At 32.7% G+C, this 22,933-nt stretch overlaps 1 protein-coding gene and 1 pseudogene across 1 annotated transcript; both read right to left on the minus strand.

Moving 5' to 3' along the window:
• Window positions 1–1,340: 1,340 nt before the first annotated feature.
• LOC131173332 (putative disease resistance protein RGA4) lies at window positions 1,341–6,512 on the minus strand. Its single transcript, XM_058135529.1, has 3 exons — window positions 6,057–6,512; window positions 3,430–6,008; window positions 1,341–1,371 (listed from the first exon to the last, which is right to left on the minus strand). Exons 1-3 carry the CDS (start codon window positions 6,510–6,512, stop codon window positions 1,341–1,343), a joined length of 3,066 nt encoding a protein of 1,021 aa, XP_057991512.1.
• Window positions 6,513–16,772: 10,260 nt separating this feature from the next.
• On the minus strand, window positions 16,773–22,693 carry LOC110672421 (putative disease resistance protein RGA3; annotated as a pseudogene).
• Window positions 22,694–22,933: the final 240 nt, after the last annotated feature.

Consider the following 22,933-nt stretch of genomic DNA (forward strand, 5'->3'; position numbering starts at 1 on the left):
ACAATATCAAAATAAAACCAAATGAATTGGAGACACATTTCTCTCCATTACAAACATATTTTTTTTTGAAATTATAATTTTATTAATAAAATCAAGAAAAACTTAACAAATTAGATCCAGCTAAATCCAGGTCAATAGACCTACCCCTTACACCCAACCTAGGATCCAAAATGTTAAGTTAAAAAACTCCAAAATGTTGAAGTAAAAAAACTTGGAAGAGAACATTCGAGAGAAGAACATTACATACGAAGCTCAAGGGTTTTCTTCAAATTGACTGACCAGCGTGTAATGTGACTGCCCTAGCAAGAGAATGGGCTGTCATATTAGCTTCTCTCAATTACAAACTTCAAAATGTATCTTCTAAACTCTGTTAAATTTGAAGGTAGGATCATAAGATGCCCAACTTTTTTGTTATGAGTGTCTCACAATGTGCAAAAACGTTCAATAATGTTGGAAAACAACATATGGTTTCATTGCTCCAGAGTCTAGCCGCCTTCATCATTCAACAGCAAAACTCCACGCAAAACCACTGCTTTCTCAATTTTCAAGGGAGTTGAGATTGTCTCTAGAGTCTAGAAATGAAGATCCTGGAAATCAAATTAATTGTTCTTGTATGAGAAATTTAAGTCGCTATTGTGTGTGGAAGGATCACACATGAAGGAAAACGAAAGAAACATAAAATTAAAGAACATGACGTACTACCAATTTATTAGAGATGTTTGCATATCAAAAGAAATATAAGGGTTGCAATCAATTGCTGCCAAGACATCTTGTTTTGGTTTCTAAATAGTGCTCCAATAACTTCTGCAGGTGGAATCAAAATTAATCCTTCATATCTACGAAAAGAAAATGAAGGTAGAATTACATAACAAAAAGATTGAGATAGATAAAAGAGTGACCTGGCATTTGCATTTGTTCACCACTTTCCAATTTGTTAGAATTTCAGTTCAGGGAGGTAAACACTGTATGTATGGAGAAAGTGAAGGGCCAATCAAAATCATTCAGAATTCATAATGATTATCATGTCATTTGTCAAGAACACAGCAATTTCCAACAATATTTATCCTTAAGAAAATAAATTCTCAATTATTAGAAAAAAAAAAAGAAAAGAAAATGGATGCTCTGCATAGTTGATTGGTTAATTGAAAAGAATATGACAAAAAGATACTGACTTAGTATAATGTACTACTCATTTCAGAAAAAACAGAGTGGCAAAATTGTTGGGCAGCTGATACTTTATATCTCATCATTCAATGCCCTGTACACATAGAATTAGACAGTAAATTTCTTTCTTTAATTTTCTCATATACGTGGAGATAAAAATTAATAGTTTGCAAAATTTAAGAGAAGAATAACCAACTTACAAAAGCTGTAGGAGACTTTTGGTCGGCTAGTAGATAGCAGTCCTTACATCAATCCTTAAGGAAGGTGAGATGTCATTCATCTCAAGAAAACTGATTCTAGGAAAAAACACCAAAACACTCGTAGAGAGAATTCATATCTGGCCCTCTGCAGAGAATTTATACCCCAAATTCTAAAAATCAAATGATAATGAAATGGTGTGAAGATTAGTTTACTGTTCAAAACTTATTCATTTATAGGAAAGCGTTGAAAAGGACAAGAAAAAGGAAACCAAGAAATATGGCTTTAACACCAAGTATTTCTACTTCTGACGTATTTGGAATAGCAGCGAGGTTGTAATGGCAGCACCTAAGCTCGTCATATCCTGTTTTGCTCTATAACCAACATTCCTTCCACTTTAAAGAAAATGGAGAAAATATAGATATAGATGATCAAATTAAGAAACTACTTTCACTTGTGCTAGATATCAATAAATGTTGACAAGTGACATGGGTACTTGCAACTTACCGTACTGCTTGTTTTTGAAGATGCAAATTGAAGTAGAGTGCTTACATTATGTTTATACTGATGCTCAATGCACACAGAATCAATTAGTTTGAAGTTTCTCTCTAGAACTTCTACATGTTTTCAAGGAGGAATACCTTTGCAATCTTCTGGTAACAGGCTCCACAGTTGTAATCCGATGTGTAGAAAATTCTCCTCTGGATGTTGATCTTCAAATGCGAATTATGTCAAGCCAATCAAAATAATAGCTTCCAAGACATCTTGTTTTGGTTTCTTATCCATTATCATGTCACTTGTCAAGAAAACAGAAATTTCCTGAAAATTTTATCATAAAGCAAATAAATTTTCAATTGCTAAAAATAAAAGGAAATGGACTACTCTCCAAAATTAATTGGTTGATTGAAATAAAATAATGAACAAAAAAAAAAAATTTACCGAGTCAGTGTTAGTATTGCTGATTTCCAATGGAATAGAGTGGCTAGATTATTAGTCATTTTATCTTCGTAACTCATAATTTCATTCTGTGCATAAAGAATCAGAGTGTGAATTTCAGTTAAAAAACAAATTAAATAGATTTTGCTAATTGAAGAGAAAAGCCGTCACATTGAATTCTTTTACCTTCAACTGTAAATTTCGGCTGTGAGAAACGAAAGGCCAATCCTCATCCTTTTTATTTCCACATCTTCCTTTGAACAAAGGACCATCTTTAATTTCAAATTCTCATAAAGAGGTGAGGGAACAACAACACTTGAGGCAGAGACTCTATTCCCAAAATCGTGAACTGTTGAAGATTTGTGAGGGAAGAAAGCCGACTTGGGAACCTACTGCCAATGCCTATCCCAGCAACAAAAGTTGCAAGGTCATGCAACAAAACACTCCTAGAGAGAGTTCATATCCAGCCCTCTGCAGAGAATCTAAAATTCAAATAATAATGAAATGCCATGAAATCAGTTTATTGTTTACCTTATTCATGTATAGAAAAATTATGTGAAGGGCAAGAAACAGAACACCAAGAAATATGACGTACCACTAAATATTTTCTACTTCTAACATATTTGGAATGGAAGCGAGGATGTAATTGCAGCTCCGGAGCTTCTCATATCTGGTATTGTTCTATTACCAGCGTTCCTTTATATATATAAACAGATGATCGAATCAAGAAACAAACTACCAAGTGTCCTTAGCATTAATGCCAGATACCAATTTATCAATTAGAATTTTCAGAAATGTCGACAAGTGAAATTGGTCCTTACATCTTTTAATTGTATTGCTTGTTTTTGAAGTCGGAATTAAGTAGAGTCCGTAAACTTTGTTTTTACCACTGTCCACTGCACACAGAATTAATGAGTTAGAAGTTCCTCTCTAGAACTACATACACGTTTTTCAAGACGAAGAAATACCTTTGCATGAATCATCTGGCAGCAACTAATCTTCATAACTTGTAATTTCATATTCCTGTGCGTAAAGAATCAGAGTGTAAAATTTCGGATAAAAAAAAAATTAAATAGAATTTGCCAATTGAAGATAAAAGCACAACTTACAGCTGTGGTAGAAGATTTCTCTTCGTCCTCTGGTAGATAGCGGCCCTTCCACTGAACTCTCTTGTGATCAACTTGAATATTTGGGATGTGAGAAATAAAAGGCCAATCCTCACCCTTTTTATTTGCACATCTTTTGCTCAACAGGGGACAATCATCAATTTTCAATTCTTGTAAAGAGGGGAGGGAACGCATCTCTTGAGGCATAGATGTTAATCTTGGGCAGCCCACAATCAGTAATCGTTGAAGAGAAGTGAGATTCTGCAGTCCATCTGGAGGTAGAAATTCGAGATCCTCAATGCCCCAAATAATGAGCTGCTTCAATTTAGAGAGAGGAGGAACGATTGAGGAAGAAGTTGATATTGTGAATATTTGCTTCACAAGTTGCTCGCTTACTCCCCGCAATTGTAAAAGTTCACCAATAGATGGAAACTGAGGGATCCAACTCAAATTAGGGCAATCAACACAAGTGAATTGAGAAAGACAAGGAAATTGGAGTAGCTCTGATATTGATATGGTTGTTGAATCGTCTCTATCGTCATCATCTCTCTTCTTCCGCCATCCTTTCAGCTTAGAACAAAACAGGAGCTGGAGATACTTTAGGGAAGGAAAGAATGTACTTGCTTGTCCCTCAATTTCTATGTATTCTAAATCATTTAATTCCCAAATCTCTAGGTTTTGAAGAGAAGGGATTTGATCCAATGGTGGGAGATGCTGACATCTGCATTTCTTTAACTTAATATTGACAAGATTCGTGAGGGAAGAAACCCAACTTGGAAACCTCGTGCCTCTGTACCCTTCCATTACTAAACGTTTAAGATTAGGATGTGGTTGGAGATTTTGGAACGCCATTTCCTCATTATCAACATTTGCATCATCATAATATCGATCCGAACATAAAGACAATGATTGAAGAAGCGACTTCTCTTTTATATTATGATTTATTATCCCATTTTTCACATATCCCAATTTTCTAATTTCAAGACTTTCTCTCAAATTGTTGAGGCTATTCAATTCATTTAATCCTCCAACATTCTTTGCCGCTGAATTGTCTTCTGCCACTACAAACCATGTCAACGTTCGAAGTGAAGTCAATTGCCCAAGCCCACGTGGCATATGGGTCAAGGACCAACAATCATCGCAATACAGATGCCTGAGATTAATCAGTTTTTTAATATCTTTAGGCAGTTCCTTTAGACGATAACAAGAGGAGACCTTTAGCACTTGCAAATTCTGCAGTTCCAAAATAGAATCTGGAAGTGTCCTAATTCCAAAATTGTTAGAAACATCAAGATATCTTAGATGTTTTAGCCTATTTATGGAATTGGACACGTTTTCAATTTTTGCACCACTCATATCACACACCCGCAACTCTCTAAAGTTTGAAACAATAACTTCAGCAATTGACAACTCATGTGCTTTTACTTCATCAAAATCCTTTGGCCGTGGCAAAAGAAATGTCCTCAATTTTCTTGCAATACTTAATTCAACAGGAATTTGGTGGGATGAGTATGAATGAAAGTCGAATGAAACATGACGGACACTTTTATCCACTTCAGAATATATTATGCAAATGCTCTTCCCAGCAACTGAAGTTGCAAGGTCATGCATCAAATCATGCATTTTGCAACTTTTTACATTGCCAATTTCATCCCACTCTACTTCCTGAAAAAATGACCTCCACCACAACTCCTTAAAATACTGGAGCCCTATATCTTCAATGCATAGACTTGAACTTGATGACTCAATGAACCCTTGTGCAACCCAAAGATGAATCAATTTTTTCACATCAATCACGTAAGCTTTGGGAAATAATGCACAATATGCAAAACAATGCTTCAAATGTGATGAGAGATGATCATAGCTCAATTTAAGTATGCTTAAAATGTCATTTTCATTTTGAGCTATTTTTGAAAGATCATTTTCTAAAAAAGGCAACCATTCTCTTTCTGGATCTTTAAAATATAAAACACTTGCAATTGTCTTTATTGCAAGGGGAACTCCAAAACATTTCTTCACAATCCCCTCAGCAATTTTATTTGTCTTTGAATCTTTTAGTTTTTGTCCCGTTAGTGCTGCATGAAGGAACAAAGACAAAGATTCATCTGGAGATAAACATCCCATCACATATGGTTTCAGTGTGCTACATATCCGTGCTACTCTTTCAGAGCGAGTAGTTACTAATATCTTACTTCCACTAGAACCACCCTCTAATAATTTCTTTAGATTATCCCATCTCTCACTATTTTCATTCCACACATCATCCAACACTAATAGATACCTTTTAGAATACATAATATTTCCTAGTTGAGATTTCAATGCCTCTAGCTCAAGATCTTCTGACTTAGTACCTGTTGCGGACTCCAAGATTTTTCTAACAATCATTTTCACATCAAAAATATCTGAAACACACACCCATATTCTTAACTCAAAATAATTCTTAATACGCTCATCATTGAAGATGAGTTGAGCAAGTGTGGACTTCCCTAATCCCCCAATTCCAACAATTGAGAGAACTGAAACATTCTCTTTACTGTTGGAAGCCAATAGAACTTCTATAATTGCGTTTTTGTCACCCTCTCTCCCTATCACAACTTTGTCACCCTCTCTCCCTATCACAACTTCAAATGCTAAATAAGTTTGAGCCCTGACCATAGTTGTATAACCTCTCTCCCAGGTTCGAACCTCTAATGGAAATTGTTTATCAGCTTCAATATCAGCTAGTCTCTCCCTAAGAGCCTTAATTTTATGGCCCATCTTAAAACCATAAACAAGCCGATTCGAAGACGAGAAGAAAAGGCTTACCTCCTTTGTCAGTCTATTTCCAGTCATCACTTGGCGCCGCAGAGCTTCAGTGGCGATGTCATCTAGCAAGTCATCAGCATCATAAAAAACTTCTTGTAGCCTCCCAAGCCAGCCTTTCACTTGACGGTTATATATTTGCTGCTCCTCAGCATCCAGAAGCACATTATGGATACTAGAAACTGTGGCCTCAAGTTTCCTAAGCTCATCTTTGACACACCACCACAATCCAATCTCGTCAAGGGCTCGAGAACCCAACTTCCTAATGATCTCCCCAGCAATATCAAAGAGAACTCCTTCAGCCATTTTGGGAATTTTTGTTTGGTGTTTTTGAGGCTGTGAAAGGATGGTGGCAAAGCAATGCTCAATATTTATAAGAACCTCACGCACTGTTATTGCCTTGAAGGTGATGTCTATACCAATATGCCATGCGTAAAGAAAGTAATCAGGGGGGCTACCTGTACTTTTGAGCTGCGCATTCCTTAATTCTCATGCACTTAAGCCTGATCATTCTATGTTCATAAAAATATCGGGAATATTCTAAATCTACTCTGCCAAGTTATGGAAATCTAGAAGCAAATATTTGAATTGTACTTTGTACAACTGAATCTTCCGGCAAACCTAAACCAATTAGATGAAGAATGGGATAGGCATAAAGCAATTTACAATTTTGATGGATATATACCTTTCCCTCTGTCATGGTGAAAGGTATCAATTATGCCAAAGAACAATCTTTTACACATTATTCTTTATTTTATCAACCAAAACAATATAATTTAGAAAAAGCAAATAAAGAAAGAGGCCAATCCCTGAATATAAGTTTAGGTAACCTCCTTGGCTTTCTAAAGGGAAGAGGCTTCTTAGTTTGCTCATGGGGAATCCAATTAGAGTAAACCTTTTGGCACAGGTTTTAATTAGCTGAACCAATACATTGGCGTTTGGAAAATGGAAGCCACATCAATTTCATACAATTTCCTATTATTGATTTATGCGGTTGAATGGAAATAGGGAATCCTAAATTCCAGACCATCTCCGTTTCCAGGCTTTTGTTGCAAGTGGAGTACACACAGGAGATTTTCCTCGTTAAATTTTCAGGGCTGATTCTCTTTCTAGATCTCTAAAAAAGGCAACCATTCTCTTTCTAGATCTCTAAAGTATAAAAGACCTGCAATTGTCTTTATTGCAAGGGGAACTCCAACACATTTCTTTATAATCTGCTCTCCGATTTCTTTCACTTTTGAACTCTCTGGCTCTTTCCCCTCGAACACTACTTTCTTAAACAAATATAAGTAATTAAATGTGCAAATCCTTTAATATGAATGTTTGGGCTTTAGCAGTGAAATTGACATTCTTTGCTTAATAAAGAATTAGGCATGGGCTTTGGTATATAAATTTGATTTAATTCGAAACTAAAAATTGATATATTCTGAAAAAAAAATTCAATCTGGACTAGGATTACAGAAGAGGCGAATGCCGTGAAGACATGGGGAGGAATGGCAAAATATTTATAAGAGCTTTGGATATTAATGCTTGTGAATTACATTAGAAATCTATGCCTTGCGTAAAACTAAGTCATCAAATGATATACACTTGCTGATTCCTTTCCCTTTGGCAGGATGTAAAGTATTTATTATTGCAAGAACCAATCTTTTACGCTTTATCCTTTGTTTATCATTTGGATAAGAAATGCTTGAGCATCACATTTGAAATCTATGCCTTGCGTAAAACTAAGTCATCAAATGATATACACTTGCTGATTCCTTTCCCTTTGGCAGGATGTAAAGTATTTATTATTGCAAGAACCAATCTTTTACGCTTTATCCTTAGTTTATCATTTGGATAAGAAATGCTTGAGCATCACATTTGAAATCTATGCCTTGCGTAAAACTAAGTCATCAAATGATATACACTTGCTGATTCCTTTCCCTTTGGCAGGATGTAAAGTATTTATTATTGCAAGAACCAATCTTTTACGCTTTATCCTTTGTTTATCATTTGGATAAGAAATGCTTGAGCATCACATTTGAAATCTATGCCTTGCGTAAAACTAAGTCATCAAATGATATACACTTGCTGATTCCTTTCCCTTTGGCAGGATGTAAAGTATTTATTATTGCAAGAACCAATCTTTTACGCTTTATCCTTAGTTTATCATTTGGATAAGAAATGCTTGAGCATCACATTTGAAATCTATGCCTTGCGTAAAACTAAGTCATCAAATGATATACACTTGCTGATTCCTTTCCCTTTGGCAGGATGTAAAGTATTTATTATTGCAAGAACCAATCTTTTACGCTTTATCCTTTGTTTATCATTTAAGGAAATATAAAGAAGAAGATTAAAGCAGAAAAAACCTACAAAATAATGGACACCTTTCCCTTTGCCAGGATGCAAGTATTTTACACTTTTGTCTTTGTTCATTATTGAAAGCAATATAAAGAAATAAAGATGCAATAATCCTTGAATAGGAATGTTTAGGCTTTGGCAGTGAAATAGGCCTCTTACATTGTTAAAGAAACGTACTTTCTTTGCTTCACAAGGAATTAAGCATTGAAAGGAAAAAAAATAAAAAAAAAAAGAGCATGGGCCTGGCATATGTGAATGCCCAGCACTAACAAATCAACATGTTCGCATTAAATTTTTCTTTTCTCCAAACCAGTTAGAGATTAAATATTCGATTTTTTTTTAATTTAAATCTAATTTATCATAATATAAGACATATAATAATACAAGACATAAGTTATATGATAGATTCACTTATTAAATATATAAATCTCATATTTTCATTTTTTAAATCTATAGTTTATAGAATTTTAACAAGAATTTCTCAATATAAATTATAGAGATTAAAACTCAATAACATTTTAGACCTTCTAATCTTCATATCTAAATTTTGAAATTATGTAGCGTTTGACTTTTTAATATGGAATCAGAATTAATTTTAGACCTCTCTATTATGCACATTCATATTGTCCCTTTGTTTATCATATATTTGCCTATTTCATGCTAAGCTTCAAATTATTTAATCGGGTCTTCACAATATATATGATCGGGTCTAGTATGTGTTAAGAGGTGGCATTAAAGTTTGCCTGTTTCCTGCAAAATTTCATTTTTCGTTACGTTTTTTGACATGAAATTTGAGTTTTAATTATTTAGTTGGACCAACACATGTAGAAAAAAAGTTGTTATGCATTGTGAATAATCCTTCATAATTTATATTATTTATAAATAATAAAAATATATATTTATAATGATAATCGTGTATATTTATCGTTAATAAGATAAATAGTGATGAAAATTCATTGCAAATTATTTTTAACAACAGTATATTCGTTGTTAATACATTAAGCAATGGAAAAATATTCTATTCAATTTCGTTGCTAATCATTTTCAATGACAAAGTTATACATAGTTAATACTTTAAACAATAAGAAACTAAACAATATAAATTTTTCACTAATAATTTTAGGTGACGACTTAATCATCACTAAATAATTTTAATATTTAATATTACTATAATTAATATAAAATTTATTATATTAATAGTAATTGTACTTATACTAAAAATCTTATAATTCTATAATCTTAATTCTATAAGTATTACAAATTCATTAAAATTTATATATTTTATTATAATTATTAAAAATTAACTATTTAATTAAATAAAAAAATTTGTATTTATATGCTAAATACAAAATTCCAATTCTATTCATTGATAAACTTTTTATTTATTGTAAATTTATAACTTTTTTTTAAATATTAGTAACCGATAGTTTTTACATTTACATATCTATTTTGGTGCAACGAGAATCAAGATTGATTGACTTTGACTTATAATATAATTTTTTTTTTTCCTTTTCTTCACTACATTCTTTGTCTTTTCTTCTTTTACGGGCAAAATATATTTGCAAGTTTTTAAATTTTTATATGTTATTCTTACGAGGATAGTTGTATGTGAATGTGATAACTAAAATTTTGTTATTATTGACAATATTAAATGAAACAGATATTCTTATAAATTTAATGATATTTATATATAAATTGATTTTTCTTTTTTTATATTTAATATTGCTGCATACTATATTAGATGATTAATATCATTTTTACATAAAAAAAAATATATTTTACATGTACCTATTTAGTATAAATATATATTAATTATAATTTGTTAATATATATGCGCATGAACATATATATATATATATATATATATATATATATATATATATATATATATATATATATTTTTTTTTTTTTTAATTTATTAGTCAATTTAGTTAGTTTATTGTTTTTAACCATAAGGTAATAAAAAGTATAATCACATTTTTACATATATTTATGTGAAAGACTATACTCCTTGAATATTAATTTTAAACTATTATGTTTAGACTTTTAAAATAATAAAAACGAGAGGAAGATATAAAAAGGAAAACAAGAAAAAAAAAGATTGACTATTTAAGAGTATTAATTGTGCAATTAATATGAATTAATTAAAAATAAATTATTAAATTTATATTTATATTTATATTTTAATCTAGAATGTATTTATAACATGCTTAATATAATCTATAATAAAAAAAAATACTTATTAAATATATTAAATAGATTTTAAAATGTCACGACCCAACCTATGGGCCCTATGGGCCGGACCGGCACTAGGACCTGGGCCAGCCTAAAGCCTCCGAGGCCCGTAGTAAGCCTAACTATTCATTAACCCAACTCTAAGGTCCATTTGGGCCAAATTTCAAGAAATCAATCGGACAGAGTCCGGTCATAAAATGGACCTTTCAACGGGGAGTTTTTGACTCACCCGACCTGTAAACACAATAAATAATCAATTAGGGAGCTTAGCTCACCCTCCACATACTCAAATTTCATAAAAATAAATGGGAGCTCAGCTCCCTCATCCAATCCATCAAACATGCATAAAATATTAAGTTTACAGGTCTAAAATAACAATTTATATTACAGACCCAAATCAATAAATATTTCTAGCACATGCGGAAATTCTAAGATTTAATACAAACATTAATAATCGACCTGCGAGGGAGAAAAACAGGTTAATCTCAAAAATATCCTCCTGTGGCCTAGAAAATATTGAACAGGAGTGAGCGTTCGACTTAGAGAGTAAAATATCAATTTTAACCATAATCTCTATAACTATCTAAAACTAATGCACCCTGTAGAGTGAAATGCAACATCAGCAATATTTTCACATCATAACAGCAAAAAGGTAATTTGGAGCACTCACACACCCGATAATGTCAAACAATATATATATATGGGAGCTGATCCCCTATACAGCTCTCTTAATTCAACCTGTGCCAGCGAAGAACTCAGCTCGGACTTCCACTTAATAACCAAATCGGGGTCCCAGCGAAGAACTCAAGCCGTGTCTACCCCGAAGGACCGGGTCCCAGCGAAGATCTCAAGCCGTGTCTACCCGTCCTATCCATAGCCAACACCACATTACACGCACGCCAACGCACGCACACTGCTCCAAATTACCACAACAACATACATAGCACTTTCACAGTTGTGAATGCAACATAAAACGTGTTTAGAGTTTAACTACATAGATATATACATATAAGTGATGCATGGGCATGCTTGAACATATAATGATATCGAAATTACAATTAAAATTAATATTTTACTCACATACTTGACAGTGGTCACTGAGGCGGCTGGGCGGAGGAAGCTCACCTGACAATTTTATTACAATCATTTAATAAATTTGACTTAATACAAACTAAGAAAAGACCAAATACGTCCTAAGTCGTGCCGAAAATCCGGCAGAGTCTCCCCTATACCTAGGACCTACCCAACCTGCAAAAGGGCTCAAAACGCACTTCTATATTCACAATTCATACACTCACAATTCAATTACATCACACAGCCCCTCCTGGGCCCATCCAAACAGTCCTCAATCACAATATGTAAATTTACAGTTTAGTCCTTATAATTGATCATTTTTGCAAAAACTACCCAAACAAGCTCTAAAAATTCTAAAACTTTTCCCGGCGGTCCTTAGCAATATTACTAGGCTAATGCAAAAAGAATCATAATTTTCTGAGCTACCACGAATATTTTATGGATTTTTAATCCCATTTAAGCACTAGAAAATTATGAAAAAGCAAGGTTCGGGTTTACCTTTGCCGATTCCGACTCCGGGGACGCGCTCGGGACATTTGACAATGGTGGGGTAGCCAAAATCTAGATCCAATTCGGAGACCTTTTCTGTGGCCGGTCTGTCTGGCCAGAAATTCACAGACCCGGACAACTGTCGAATTTCCGCGAATTGAAGATACCTACACGAAGCCCACAACACGGGGGTTAGTACATAAATTTTACAAAATTTTCTAAGTTTCTTTAATGCTCGGAAAAACACTACGAAGTTCCGTGGGACCCATCGAAAAATGGTGTCGAAAAATTTTGAAATTTATATTCCTGCAAAGCTCTCGACGAGTGGAGCGCTCTGGTACTCCCGGTTTTCTTGTGGGGTTTACGGTTTGTGAGAAATCTAGTCCAAAAGTCAAAATGGGCTAAAACTTCCCAGACAAAAATTGGACAAACCGCTAGATGGATTTTGGTGTTCTTGGTGTCTATGGAAAGCTCTCGAAGTGTAGATTGGTTTAGACACAAGACCCGGCCCGATTGGTGGCCGGATCGACCGGATTTCGGGAAGACGGGCGGCGCTTGCATCGATCACGACGCTTGCTGCGCTCCAGCGCGGATGGCTGGGGCCAGTGGGAGGTGCTCCGGCGGGCTGGGGTGGCGAGGGAGCCAGCTGGCTGGCGGGCTGGGGTGGGATGAGAGAGAAAACGAGAGAGAGAGAGAGAGAGAGAGAGAGGAAGGTCGGGACGCGCGCGGGGAGAAGAAAAAGGAAGAAGAAAGGCCGGTCCGATTGGATCAGTCCGATCCGGTCCGGTTCTATTCGGTCGGTTCGATTCAGAATATAAAATTTTAAATTTTTACTCTGTCCTGGGACCGAAAACGAAGCCCAAAAATTCCGAAAAAAATTCTAGAAAACTCAGAAAAATTTGTAGACTCCAAATATATTTTTAGTTTTGCCACGTGGTCTTTAAATTAATTTTTAAAAATCATCAAAGTTTTATATTTTCGGAAAATCAAACCCGATTTCGAAAATCCGAAAAATCTCAAATAATTTCCTAAAATTTAAATAAAATTAAAACATCAATATTTGCCCAAAAATAATAAATTTAAAAATTAGGGGTGTTACATTAATATACTAACAAAATAAAAATGAAAATTTTATAATGATATTGCACTAAACTACAAAATATATTGTAAAAATTATCATATTTTTTAATTTCATAAATAATTTTCTTTCATATTAATTTAATTATGTAAATTAATATTATTTTAAATTAAAAAAAAAAATAAAACATGGGCAAATCAATAATTATTCAAATTAATATTATTTTAAATTAAAAAAAAAAATAAAACGTGGGAAAATCAATGAACTAACTTATTATTATATCTTTTGTTTTGTGAAAAAATAAAATAACAAAATTTGAACAAATTTAATTCAATAAGTAAGTTGACTTATATTTTTTATTAATTGATTTTAATTTTTAAACATCTTTACCTATTTATATTTCAAAAAAAACTTATTATTATATATATTTTATTAAATTACATTTAAGTTTATAATTATGTTATTATTATATATAACACAAATTAATAAAAATATAATAATTTTACATTAATAATTTTTTTATCTATATTATTAATTATATTATTTATTAAAATAATAATAAAATGAAATTTTAATTTAAATAATTAAATATAACTTTCATCATATTATGATAATCATATGTTTAAAAAATTAATAAAAAATTATATATAAAAAAATTAAACCACGAGTACTGATTTAAAAAAATCGATACTAAAGTTTAATGATAATCTCAACACCACTTAATTGGTGAGGTTGAACTTGAAATTTTAATACAAATAAAAACTTCATATAACAGAAAAAAAAAAAAAAAGTTGATTCCTACTAAACTCGGAAATTTATACTCAACTTAATGTACCATTTGAATTTAATTTTTTATTATTAAATTTTACATACTTTTTAAAAGGAATTTACTAAATCCTGATTTTCTTATAAAGCAATAATAATATTAAAAAATATTGTCTGGTTGATATATCTGTATGCTTGAGATAACCCATCTAATTAGCTTTCTTTCCTTAATTATATGACCACAGAAAATAATATTTTATTGCCAACTGAATAAAACAAGAAAATTGTATTTTATTTCTTTTTTAACAAATTTTGATAAATTTATAATTAAATTTAAATTTAAATCAGAAATTAAAGTCACAAAAATTAGAAGATTATGTAATTATGTAATTTCAATTTACATATATCATCAAAGATTTTTGGATTTTATATACAAGCATTTATAGATTTATATAATGTTTAAATTTATATATTATATTTGAAACGAGCATTAGAATTTGAGAATTAACTTGATAAAAATAAATAGAATCCTCTTTTTCTCTGCCCTTTCTCTTTATTGTAGGAAACTTTAAATATTCTAGCATGAATAATAATTTTTTATCAATAGAATATGATAACACGACTTATCCCTCCGTTGCTCTTGTAGGTCATAAAGGTTTCTTTAATCATTCAAAATAATTTTAATTGTCTATATATATATTTTTTTTTGCTTTAGTGAAAAGAATATTTTATACTTAATTTTTATTAATAAATTGTTAAATTTCATAAAAAATAAATAAAAATTTTGATAAAAAAATATAATTGCGCGAGTAAAAATTTTACACTTGTTTTTTAATCATTTAGGTTTTTATTTATAATGACGTATTGTGATAATATAAATAGTAAAATTTATTAGTAATTTTATGACTAGCTAACTGCACAACAAATTAATTACAACTTGTGCTCACATAAAAAATATACATGCAGTTATGTTTTCTCTAAAATTCATCATCTCCAAATGAAAAATGTTAATAATGTTACTTTCTTCCAATAACGATGATAAAAAGGAAGCCTAAAAATTATTTTTAGAATTGTGAAGCCACAAATTTAAATCGTTAATATGCCATATTGATTTGGAATAAAAATAATATGTATTCTATAAAACTTTGAGCAGTCCTTTCTTTTTGAATTAATTTTTGTGGGTGAGTTAGGCCTGATTTATTTTCTTTAAAAGATATTAGAATCTCCTCAATTAATATTAGGTCTTCCATAAGTGTTTCATGCTCCAAACAATGGCAGAATCAAGAGCACTAACAGGAACACTTGCCCCGAAGCTAAAAAAAAAAAAAATTCCTAAGACTATATTATAATTATATTTATGTGTACTAATGCTGCCTCCCTAACTGGATTAATGTTGCTCTTATCCTAGTCTAAATTTTCTCTTTTTTAATATATAAATTCAATTGTTCTTCATAAACTTATTTTGGTTCATTTCATTGTTCAATCTCATAATTAAATAAATATTTCAGCCCATTAAAATAACAAATCATAATTGCTAATATGCTTATAATATACCCTTAAAAACCTAAAAGTTCAAGGCTTATAATCATAATTAAGCAAAGAATATGATAAATTAAAAAGCATAATAATGAGTTAAGTCGCCTAAGTTGAAAGCCATTAATTAAAAGTACATACAGAAACGACAATATCAAAATAAAACCAAATGAATTGGAGACGCATTTCTCTCATTTATGAACTTTTTTAATTTTAATTTTATTAATATAATTAGAAAAACTTAACAAATTAGATCCAGCTAAACTCAAGGCCAATAGATCTATCCTTCATACCCAACTCAGAATCTAAAATGTTAAAGTAAAAAAAGCTTGGAAGTGAACATCCAAAAGAACAGACTACAAGGAGCCCGGGGGCTCCATCCCAATGGCTACCTAGTAAGAGAATGGGCCACCGTAGTAGCTTCTCTCGATTACAAACTTCAAAACTAAAAAACTTTACAATTACAAACATACAGATTATACATAACTTCAAAAATCTACCATCTAAACTCTGTTGAATATGAAGGGAGGATCATAAGATGCCTAACTTTTTTCTGATAAGTGAAGTTCATTTATCTCGCAATGGGCCAAAAGCATTCAATCATGTTGGAAAGTAACATATCGCTGCATATCTCCATAGTCTAGCCTTCTTCATCATTCAATAGCATAACTCCACACAAAACCGCCACCTTCTCAATTTTCAAGGGAGGTAAGATGTTGCATTGTATCTAGAGTCTAGATTAGATATTACGAGCCAAACATAGAAATAAAAATCCAGGAGTACTTTAAATGGTCACTTCTTTGGGACCCATGCTTACTTCTTGATTTCCTGAATCAAATAAAGTGGGTTTGTATGAGAAATTTAAGTTGCTTATGTGTATGAAAAGATCACACATGAAGGAAAACCAAAGAAACATAAATTTAAGAACATGACATACCACCAATTTGTTACAGCTTTTTGCACATCAAAAGAAGTAGGGTTGCAAGTAATTGCTGCCACAACATCTTGTTTTGGTTTCTGATAATCCCTAATAACTTCTGCAGATGGAATCAAAATTAATCATTTATATCCATGAAAAGAAGATAAACGTAGAAATTACATAACCCACAAAAGAGAGAGCGAGAGAGAAAGAGAGAGATAGAGAGAGAGAGATAGACAAAAGAATGAGCTGCCAATGGATTTGACACCCTTTGCATTTGTTCACCACTTTCCAACTTATCAGAATTTCAGGGATGTAAACACCGTAACCCTGTGACTCTTTATTCTTGATGAGCCATTGTATAAATGAAGAAACTGAAAGACCAGTCAAAATCATTCAGAATTCATATCCATTATCATGTCATTTGTCAAGAACACAAGGCACACAGAAATTTCCAACAAAATTTTTCATTAAGCAAATAAATTCTCAATTATTAAAAAAAAAAAAAATGAAGATAGGTACTCTGCATAGTTGATTGGTTGATTGAAAAGAATATGACAAAAGGATACTTACTCAATGTAATGTACTACCCATTTCAGAAGAAATAGAGCGGAAAAATTGTTGAGCAGCTAAAACTTTATCTCTCATCATTCCATGCCTTGCTCACATAGAATTTAGCTACTGAAAATTTTTAAAATTTTCTCATCTAAGTAGAGATAAAAATTAATAATTTGCAAAATTTAAGAGAAGCATCACCACCTTATTCATAATAAAAACAGTATAACACTCCTAGAGAGAGTTCATATCCTGCCCTCAGCGGAGATTCTATACCCTCAAATCCTAAAATTCAAATAATAATGAAAGGGTATGAAGATCAGTCTATTGTTCAACTTATTCATGTATAGGAAAATGCTGAAAAGGACAAAAACAGAACACAAGAAATATGGCATAAACACTAAATACTGCTACTTCTAACATATTTGGACTAGCAGAGAGGTTGCAGTTGCAGCTCCGGAGCTCCTCATATCCTGTTTTGTTGTATAACCAACGTCCTTCTACATGAAAGAAAATGGAGAGAATAAATATTAAAAAAAAAGAGATGATCAAATCAAGAAACTACCTTCCAAGTGTCCTTAGCACTAGTGCCAGATACCAATAATTGTCAACAAGTGAGATGGGTATTTACAACTCACTGTATTACTTGTTTTGAAGACGGAATTGAAGTAGAGTCCATACACTATGTTTTTACGGCTGTCCACCGCACGCAGAATCAATGACTCAGAAGTTCTTCACCAGAACTTATACTCGTTTTTTAAGAAGCAAAATTATCTTGGCCTGGATCATCTGGCAGCAAACGCCAAAGTTGTAATTGGATGTGTGGAAATTCTTCTGTGGAATATGATCTTCCAATGCATATCATGTCAAGCCAATCACAAAAATTCCTTCCAGGACATCTTGTGTTGGTTTCTCATCCATTATCACGTCACTTATCAAGAACACAAGAACACAAAAATTTCCTGAAAATTTCATCATAAAGCAAATAAAGTCTCAATTATTAAAAATAAAACGAAAATGAGTACTCTGCATAGTTGATTGGTTGATTGAAATCAAATAATGAACAAAAAAATAAATAAATAAAATCTTACAGAGTAAATTTTAGTTTTGCTGATTTGCTACGGAATGTGGTGGCTAAATTATTAGGCATTTAATCTTCATAACTTGTAATATCATTTCCTGTGCGTAAAAAATAAGAGTGTAAAATTTCAGACAAAAAGAAATTAAATAAGATTTTCCGATTGAAGAGAAACGCACCAACTTTCAGAAGCAGTAGAAGATTTTTCTTCGCCTTACTTTAGATAGGGGCTCTCTCATTGAATTCTTTTCCTATCAACTTTAATAATTGGGATGTGAGAAATGACAGGCCAACCCTCACCCTTTTTATTCCACGTCTTTCCTTCAACAGGGGACAATCATTAATTTCAAATTTCTCGTAAAGAGGTGAGAGAACAGATCTGTCAAGGCAGAGACTCTATTCCCAAAATGGTTAACTGTTGAAGATTTGCGAGGGAAGAAAGTTAACCAGGGAACCTCCTGCCAATGCGTATCCCAGAAACCAAAGTTGCAAGGTCATGCATCAAAACACTCCTACAGAGATTCTAAAATTCAAATAATAATGAAATGGTATGAAAATCAGTTTATTGTTCAACTTATTCATGTACTGGAAAATGTTGGAAAGGACAAGAAACAGAATACAAAGAAATATGCCATACCACTAAATATTTTCTACTTCTAACACATTTGGAATAGCAGCGAAGATGTAATTGCAGCTCTGGAGCTTCCCATATCTTGTCTTGTTCTATAACCAGCATTCCTTCTACATGAAGAAAATAGAGAGAATAAATATTAAAAAGAAAAAAAAAATATCAGATGATCGAATCAAGAAACTATCTTCCAAGTGCCCTTAGCATTAGTGCCAGATATCAATTTATTAATTACAATTTTCAGAAATGTCAACAAGTGAAATTGGTACCTAAAACTTAATTGTATTGCTTGTGTTTTTACTACTGTCCACAGCAGACTGACACAGAATCAGTGAGTTAGAAGTTCCTCTCCAGAACTTCATGCACGTTTTTCAAGGAGAAATACCTTTGCATGAATCATCTGGCAGCAATTAATCTTCCTTATCATTTCAATTTTCCTGCGCGTATTGCGTAAAGAATCAGAGAGTCAAATTTCAGATAAAAAATAAAAAAGAAGTTGCCAATTGAAGATAAAAGCACAACTTACAGATGTGGTAGAAGATTCATCTTCGTCCTATAGTAGATAGCAGCCCTCCCATTGAATTCTCTTGTAATCAACTTCAATATTTGGGATGTGAGAAATAGAAGGCCAATCCTCACCCTCTTTTATTTGCACATCTTTCCCTCAGCAGGGGACATTTTCTAATTATCAATTGTCGTAAAGAGGTGAGGGAACGCAACTCTTGATGCAGAGATGTTAATCTTAGGCACTCCTGAATCTCTAATTGTTGAAGAGAAGTGAGATTTTGCATTCCATCTCGAGGTAGAAATTTAAGATCCTCAATGTCCAATATAACGAGCCGCTTCAATTTTGGGAGAGGAGGAACGATTGAGGAAGAAGAAGAAGAAGAAGAAGAAGAAGAAGCTGATGTTGTGATTATTTGCTGCACAAGTTGCAAGCTTACATTCTCCAATTGTAAACTTTCATCGATAGATGGAAACTGAGGGATCCAACTCAAATTAGGGCAAAAACTACAATTGAATTTAGAAAGACAAGGAAATTGGAGTAGCTCTAATATGGTTGTTGACTTGTCACTATTATCATCATCATGGCTTCCGCCATCCTTTCAGCTTACGACATAAATAGAGATTGAGATACTTTAGAATGGAAAGAATTTAGTTGCTTGTCCCTCAATTTCTATGTATTCTAAATCATAAAATCGCAAAATCTCTAATTTTTGAAGAGAACGGATTTGATGCAGTGGTGGGAGATGCTGACAACTGCAACTCAACAACTCAATATTGACAAGATTTGTGAGGGAAGAAACCCAACTTGGAAACCTCTTGCCTCTGTACTCTTCCACTACTAACTCTTTGAGATTAGGATGGGGTTGGAGACTTTGGAATGCCGTTTCTTCATTATCAACATTTGCATCATCATCTAGATACCGATTCGAATATAAAATCAAAGATTGAAGAAGCGACTTGTTTTTTAAATTAGGATTTATTATCCCATTTCCCACATATCCGAAATTTCTAATCACAAGACTTCCTCCCAAATTGTTGAGGCTCTTCAATTCATTTAATCCTCCAACATTCATTGCGACTGAATTATCTTTTGCCACTACAAACCATGTCAACGTTCGAAGTGAAGTCAATTGCCCCAGCCCAAGTGGCATATGGGTCAAAGACCAACAATCATCCCAATGCAAATGCCTAAGATTAATCAGTTTTTTAATATCTTTAGGCAGTTCCTTCAGATTCTCACACCTTGAGACATTTAGCTTTTGCAAATTCTGCAGGTCCGCAATAGAATTTGGAAGTGTCCTAATTTCATCATTATGAGAAACATCAAGATGCCTAAGATTGATCAGTTTTTTAATATCTTTAGGCAGTTCCTTCAGATTCTTACAACATGACACGTTTAGCACTTGCAAATTCTGCAAGTCCGTAATAGAATTTGGAAGTGTCCTAATTCCATTATTGCCAGAAACATCAAGATATCCTAGATGTTTTAAGCTTTTTATGGAATTAGGCACTTTTTCAATTCTAGAATCTGAAAAAATTAACTTCTTAAAGTTTAAAAAATTAACTTCATGAATTGACATCCCATGTGATGTTTTCGAAAAAAATCTTTTACGTGGCAAAATAAATGTCCTCAGTTTCTTTGCAATACCCAATGCAATGGGATTTAATATGCCAATGCCTATTCGAGCAATCGAAGTTGCAAGGTCATGCATCAAATCATGCATTTTGCAACTTTTGATGTTCCCAAAACCATCCATTTTCACTTCTTGAAAAAATGACCTCCAACATAATTCTAATTCCTTGAAGTATTTAAGCCCAATATCTTCAAGAGAATCTTGATGACTTAATGAACCCTTGGGCAACCCAAAGATGAATCAATGTTTTCACATCAATTTTATGATCTTTGGGAAACAATGCACAGTATACAAAACAGTGTTTCAAATGTGATGGGAAATAATCATAGCTCAATTTAAGTGTATTTAAAATGTGATTTTCATTTTGAGCTATTTTCGAAATATCATTTTTTAGAAAAGGCAGCCAATCTCTTTCTGGATCTCTGAAGTATAAAAGACTTGCAATTGTCTTTATTGCAAGGGTAACTCCAACACATTTCTTCACAATCTCCTCAGCAATTTTTTTGGTCCTCGATTCTTTTGGTTCTTGTCCCTCAAGTGCTACTCGAAGGAGCAAAGATAAAGATTCATTTAGAGATAAGCCTCCCAAAACATATGGTTCTAATGAGCTAGATATCTGTGCTACTCTTTCAGAGCGAGTAGTTACTAATATCTTACTTCCACAAGAACCACCCACTAATAATTTCTTTAGATTATCCCATTTTTCACTATGCTCATTCCACACATCATCCAGCACTAATAGATACCTTTTCCCATTCACAATATTTCCTAATTGAGATTTCAATGGCTCTAGATCGAGATCTTCTGACTTTGTACGTTTTGCAGACTCCAAGATTTTTCTAACAATCATTTTCACATCAAAAGGATCTGAAATACGCGCCCATTTTGTTAACTCAAAATAATTCTTAATCTGCTCATCATTGAAGATGAGTTGAGCAATTGTGGTCTTCCCTAATCCCCCAATTCCAACAATTGAAAGAACTGAAACATTCTCTTCATTGTTGGATGCTAATAGAAGTTCTGTGATTGCCTTTTTGTCACCCTCTCTCCCCACAACTACTTCAGGCACAGAGGACTCAGTTTGATCCCTGACCTTAGTTGTATAAACCCTCTCCTTCTTGTGAACCTTTAATTTGAATGATTGTTTATCAGCATCTATCTCATGCAATCTCTCCCTAATTGCCTTAATTTTATGACACATGTTAAAACCATAAACAAGCCAATTCGAAGACGAAAAGAAAAGGCTTACCTCCTTTGCCATTCTATTTCCTGTCATCACTTGGCGCCGCAGAGCTTCAGTGGCGAAGTCATCTAGCAAGTCATCAGCATCATAAACAACTTCTTGTAGCTTCTCAAGCCAGCCTTTCACTTGATGGTTTTGTTTTTGCTGCTCCTCAGCATCCAGAAGCACATCATGGATACTAGAAACTGTGGCCTCAAGTTTCCTAAGCTCATCTTTGACACCCCACCAGAATCCAATCTCGTCAAGGGCTCGAGAACCCATCTTCTTAATGATCTCCCCAGCAATATCAAAGAGAATTCCATCTTCCATTTTTGGTTTTTTGATTCGGTGTTTTTGAGTGCAAAAGTATGGAATGTTGTTGTGAAGATGATGGCAAGCAATGCTCAATATTTATAAAACAGACTCGCAGTGGGGCTACTTGTCATTAGGACCAACAATATTAACTAGCCCATTATTACGTTAAGTGGGAATAATTATTATAATTATATTTACAAATTATATAATTAATATTTTAATGGAACAATAATTTTTTAATAAATACAATAATTTAATTTTATATCATATGATTTAATATTTTATCATTTAAAAGATAAAAAATTAATTTTTATTAAAATGGTATCCTAAACTATTCTTTAAAATGCTT

This window comes from Hevea brasiliensis, chromosome 14 (assembly GCF_030052815.1).
Source record: "Hevea brasiliensis isolate MT/VB/25A 57/8 chromosome 14, ASM3005281v1, whole genome shotgun sequence".
NCBI classification, from domain to species: domain Eukaryota; kingdom Viridiplantae; phylum Streptophyta; class Magnoliopsida; order Malpighiales; family Euphorbiaceae; genus Hevea; species Hevea brasiliensis.